The sequence below is a fragment of the Sphaerodactylus townsendi genome, linkage group LG08 (genome assembly GCF_021028975.2).
Source record: "Sphaerodactylus townsendi isolate TG3544 linkage group LG08, MPM_Stown_v2.3, whole genome shotgun sequence".
Lineage (NCBI taxonomy): Eukaryota > Metazoa > Chordata > Lepidosauria > Squamata > Sphaerodactylidae > Sphaerodactylus > Sphaerodactylus townsendi.
Window position 1 is genome coordinate 24,504,869 of NC_059432.1, and position 5,864 is coordinate 24,510,732.

Consider the following 5,864-nt stretch of genomic DNA (forward strand, 5'->3'; position numbering starts at 1 on the left):
GATTCAATTCATCTTGTAGGAGGTGAGGTTCACAGATTCTGTTTGGCGCGATGTACCGAAGTTTTTATGGGTGCTCCTTTTGCCCTGGATGGTGATTGGAGTTTTGTGTAGATATCTGTCTGTGTGAGTAGGTTTTCTGTATACCGTGGTCCCAATTGCTGGTTTGGTTTTGCGGATGACTAAAACATCTAAAAATGGCAGTTTTCCTTCATTTTCTTTCTCCATAGTAAATTGGATGTTTGGGTGGATCTTGTTGATATGGTCCAGGAACTTGTTTAGTTCTTCTTCTCCGTGGCTCCAAATGGTGAATGTGTCATCCACATAACGGAACCATATGGTGGGCTTTTTTGGTGCTGTTTTCAGGGCTTGTTTCTCAAAATGTTCCATATAGAAATTAGCTATTACAGGGCTAAGAGGGCTACCCATGGCAACCCCATCTTTCTGTTCATAGTATTCATTATCCCACTGGAAGTAGCTGGTAGTGGAATGTTGAAACAGGGCTGTGATGTCTTTTGGGAATTTCTGGTTGATGAGTGTCATGGTGTCTGCTATGGGGACCTTGGTGAATAGGGACACCACATCAAACTGCATCAGTTTGTCATTGGGGTTGAGTTTGAGTTTGCTGATTTTTTCAATGAAGTGAGTTGAGTCCTTAATGTAATGTGTAGTAAGTCCAATATGGATTTGCAGTTGTGTGGCCAGAAACTTTGCCAAATCATATGTAGGAGATCCAATTGCACTCACAATAGGTCTGAGTGGAGTGGAGTCCTTGTGGATTTTTGGGAGTCCATAGAGTCTAGGAGGGTGAGCTTCAGATTTGCAGAGACGTTTGCGAATGATTGGATCAATTGAGGAGTTTTTAATCAAGGTGTTGGTTTTCCTGGTGATTTTGTTGGTTGGGTCCTGTTTTAACTTTTTGTATGTTGTGGGGTCCAAAAGTTGTCTGATTTTTTCCTTGTATTGGTCTGTTTCCATGATAACCGTGGCATTACCTTTATCTGCTGGTAGAATGATGATTTCTGAATCAGAATTGAGATCTTTGATGGCTTTTCTTTCTTTCCTTGTTATGTTACTGGAGGGAAGTTTTGCCTTTCTCAGAATCCTTGCTGTCTCCCCTCTTACTTCCTCCGCTTCTTCCTCAGGGAGATGATAAATCGCTGATTCCACATTAGCGATGATGTTTTCTACTGGAATTCTGGTGGTGGTAACAGCAAAATTGCCTCCTTTTGCCAAGATGGATACTTCAGCCTCAGAGAGTTGCCTCTCAGTCAGATTGATGATGGTCCGTGATGTGTCCAGTACAGGTTTCACCTGATGTTTTTGGCATTTGACGAATTTTAGTTTCTGCCTTTTAGTGTGGTAAGCCATGTCTTTCTCCATTTTGCTGTAGGTGAAGTTGAATCTTGCAACACTTTAACAAACAAATTATCCCAAAACCTTTGGTGAGTCGGTGTGCACTTCATGCATCCAGCAAAGTGCAGTCTGACTCATGAAAACTTCTGGGAGAACAAACATGTTAATCTTTTGACGTTAATCTTGTAAGGTTCTTTGATCTTTCCTAAGAGTACATGTAGCTTCTTTCTCCAAGAACCTCCCTCCCCAGCTGACAGCTGAAGGGGCAGCTGCTGTTTAGACGCAGCATTACATGAGAAAGCCATAACCAAACTCCCAGCAAAAAAAGCCTTCCTGAGACGAAGCCATGACACAGTTTGTTTCCTTCGGCACCCTGCCTCTGTGCGGGCGCCTATGCAAGTGAGATTCTCGATCTCTTGACAGGATCAAGCATGACCCTCTCCACCTTGCCCGTTTTCGAGCTTCAGCCAGTTGCCAAACTGTCAGTCGTTCAAAATATGTCACCCCACAGTGACAAAATTCAGAGCCACTTAAAAAGGTGCTCGGGGGTGCGGGTGGGGGGGTAGGGCACACAAGTCAAGAACGACCCTGGTCGGTCCCTAGCATGACTGAGGCAGAAATCCTGCAGCTTGAAGACCTTCCCTTTGCTAAACCCCGATTTCGCTGGACAAATCCAGCCCGGGGAGGGGGATGTCCCACAGGCCTGAAGCAAAGAGGGAAGAGACGGAAAACCGCATGTCGTGTCACCCTCAATAACTAGTGACGACCCACCACCACCACCCACTGAGGAAGAGAGTGAGGGAGGGGGCTGCTCGGGAGTACAGCAGACCCGTTGTTTGCATCCAGGGCGGCCTGCACTGACGCCCCCCCCCCCCACCCGGAAAGGGGATGGGCAAAGGGGATCCAAAGCAGGGAGAGAAACAAGCTGCAAACCCCGGCCGAGGTTTTCTCCGGGATAACCGGTCCACTCCCTTCCGAGGAGATGGACAGCCAGGAGCCCTCCGCGCCCCCCACAGCCCCCCTCGCGGCCTGGCTCCCCTGGGGCGCCGCCGCTTTCTGCCTCACCCATTGCCAGCGAGGAGCAGCAGCTGCCCGAGCAGCTCAGCGCGGATCCTGCTTTTCCTCCTCTCCCGGCCCTCCGCCAGCCCCCTTCATCCTCCTTCTCCATCTCCGCCTCTCCCCACCCACAGCCTCCTCCGCGGGCGCCCCTGGCGGCAGGAGGAACGAGGAGGCCTCGCAGCCCGGCTGGCCTAAACTGGCGCTGCTCCTCCTGAGGGCGGCAGGCTCACGAATTGGGTCTCTGTGCTAGAAAAGGGGACAGGACAGGGGAGCAGCATCTTCTTTTTGCTAGCGTTGTCCCACTAATGCAGGGTCCGCTGAGGACAGGGGAGAATAGGGATAGGCCATAATTTGGGGAAACGCATGCAAAATAAATGTATCACTTCTTGAAGATACCGCTTGGTTGGTTTGCCGGCCGCAGTCTAACATGGATATTCCTCTGGAATGCTGACATTGTTGAACCTTTACATTAAAAAGTTATCACCATCAAATAGTGGTCAAATGAGAATACCAAGCTTGAGAAAAGCACAGCAAGTTCTTGCGAGGTTTTCCAAGTTCTGGGGGAGGCATGAGGACCTCCTGGAATTACAACTAATCCCCAGATAATACAGCTCAATTTCCCTGGAGAAAATGGCTCCTTCACTCTCCAGCATTATACCCTGAAAGAGTCTCTTCCCACTCCATCCCACCCTCCAGGACTATCCCAACCTGTGGTTGGCAATCTTGCTGCTAAATCATGATCACGCACAAAGTTGTCTCTGAATATTCAACTGAAGTCGATTAACCCAGCATAATTTTTCCTCCTGCGGAGTTTTCTTTCTCAGATGCAAAAAGTGTACCATCCCAAGTTTCAGGAAAAAATAGGCAATTGGGAACATGCCAGTTTGAAAGGACAACCCAAAAGAAATCAGTGATTGCCGAGTGGAGTGGGGGAGAACACGCTCAACTGTTAAGAAACAGGTGGAACAGGTCGGATTAACTACCGGTAATTCAGATCTAGCAGGGGGGTTGGACTATTTCAAACCTTAGCCTATGTATGAAATAGGAATACTGCTCTTTTTGGAAGTACAGACTGCCAGCCACCACATAGGATGAAATCCTGAGCAGAGCCAAAATATGCAAGTTGAACCGGATTTGATTCCCTGCTCCTCCACATGAGCAGTGGACTATTTTATAGAGTGAACTGGATCTGTCTCCCCACTCCTCCACATGAAGCCTGCTGGGTGACCTTGGATTAGTCATAGTTCTCTCCAAACTTTCTCAGTCTCAGCTACCTCACAAAGTGTCTGTTGTGAGGAGAGGAAGGGATTTGTAAGCTGCTTTGAGGCTTCTTACAGGAGGCAGGGTATGAATCCAAACTCTTATTCTACATTGGAGGTGGGGAGGATCAGGGGAAGTTGCTATCACCTCTAAGAAAACTCAAGTCCACTTGAGACCCTGTCTGAAATATAGGACTGCTGGGCAGGTCCTAAGCATTGTCTTACAACAGAAGCCTTGCTGCTTTCAATAAAACATTATAATGTACATCCTTCCTTTCTATTGGCATGCTGAAGATGGCTAAATCAGATGGGTAAGAATCATATAGCAATAGTTTGCCAAGTAAGCTTGCTAAGGTTTACAGTCCACTGACTGCAAAGCAGGCATCAGATTCTCAGAAATTACTATACCTCGTCTCACATAAATATACAAGCTCAATTTTTTAATTAATCCACCACCACTTCCTGGACCTTCTTTGACTCCGCTTGGGTCCTAGTGTCCTGCACCAGCTCTCCCAAGCCCCCTCCAACCCCCACAACTCAAAGACCAAGCTGCCTGCTGCTCCAGGGTGGCTGGCTGGCAATATGAGGAGGCAGAGTCCTCCCTCCAGCTGGTAGTAAACAAAAGAAATCCATGGAAGTGTGTGTTTGGGAGGGTGAAGGGTAGGGCTGGACCACATGCAAGGGTGGTGTTTTTTCAGTACAGGAGAAAATCTTGGCCCTGGTCTGATAAAAACAAAGCTGCCTTTCCACAAAGGGAAGCCATGTCTGGAGTTTCATCCCCAGCCAGCCCTGCTCATCCCCAGACCAAGGCAGGCAGGCAGGTTCCAGGCAGGGTGCAGCATGCTGGAAGTCAAAGGCTGAGGTGCAAGAGGAAGGCCGTGAGCAGCATGCCTCTCAAACAGGCTCCTGGGTTCCTGCAGCTGGCTATGGTGTGTGCCCTGCCTGTCTGCTGCAAAACATGGTGCCTTGCGCCTTACCCACCACACACACATCAGCGGAAGAGTGGCTCCTCCGCCCCAGCTGCACTTGCATCCCGCTCGCCAACTTTATTGGGTAAAAATAAAAAATGATTGAGCAAGAAGAGGGGGAGCATGGAGCGTTCCTTTGAGGGTCTGGGAGATGTTAAAGCATGTGGCCTTCCATGGTCTTGCAGTTTGATTGTAAAGGGGTTGGGGAAAGGAGGAAAGGCACCAGCCCTCCCAACCTCCCTCCCAACCTCCCCGCCCCTCCCTCCAGAGAATATTTTTTGTGCCAAAGCACGGTACTTCCGCTGAACAACTTCCGACCACATTTTTATCTTTCTGCGAGACAAGGTATAGCCCACAAAAACTTGTTTCTATGATGGTTAGTCATTTCTACCCCATTGACAACCTGGAAGATATATGCATGGACACAAGTTCACAAAAACCTCCCAACCTTGTTTCATTCATCACAGATTATATTCTTTTCCACTGAAAGATTAAAGTACAGTTGTATATTCATCCGCCACATGCTGGACCTTCTTTGTCATGGAATGCTCTGCTTGGGTCCTAGTGGCTACCTAGTTCTGCTTCCCCTATCTCCTCTATCTTTTGCTTTCCTTCTTCCCCTTTAAGAGGATGAGCGTGGGGCTGGCCTGGCTGTGGATGAATTCGGCCATCTGCATGCTCCTTCTCATCCTCCTGCTCCCCCTGCCAGCCAAGGTTCACTGCCACTGCTACCTCCTTGATGAGGCAGCCTGAAGATTCCCCGCCTTGGCAGGTTCCTACTCCCCACTACATTATTTCGGTGTTAAGGCCTTTGAATGAGTGTACCGACACATGTTCGGGCCAGTTTTGCAGACAGCTCACCAGCTGACAGAACTCCACTGTATAGTCAGCTACGGTACGATTCCCTTGCTTGAGCCTGTGTAGCTTGCGTCTCCCCTTGGCTTGAAGGAAAGGGTCCTCGAATCACCATTGCAAGCCCAGCACAGAATAATGGTTTTGACAAAGGCAGCACTTAAAAATGTATGATAATTCTCATAATCATTTGGGACTATTTTATAAAGTGGAAGCACACTATTTCCTCTTCTACTGCACTACAACTGATCACACTTTAATCTTTCAGTGGAAAAGAATATAGTGGCTATTGGCAAACATGGTTTGTTAGCCTTAGTAAAGTTACAGTTTAGCTTTAAATACATATGAAAATAAAATACTGTGAAACCATTTG

At 48.0% G+C, this 5,864-nt stretch overlaps 1 protein-coding gene across 3 annotated transcripts in view; it reads right to left on the reverse strand.

Annotated features, from left to right (window-relative positions):
- Window positions 1–2,524, reverse strand: part of RUFY2 (RUN and FYVE domain containing 2) — a 49,115-nt gene extending 46,591 nt beyond the window's left edge. For all 3 annotated transcript variants that reach the window (XR_007245261.1, XM_048505590.1, XM_048505589.1), the window contains exon 1: window positions 2,419–2,524. Coding sequence is in view for 2 of the 3 variants with exons in the window: in XM_048505590.1 (XP_048361547.1) it covers window positions 2,419–2,521 (103 nt within the window). In the remaining variant the exon portion in view is untranslated. The remainder of the gene's footprint in view (window positions 1–2,418) is intronic.
- Between the last annotated feature and the right edge of the window lie 3,340 nt (window positions 2,525–5,864).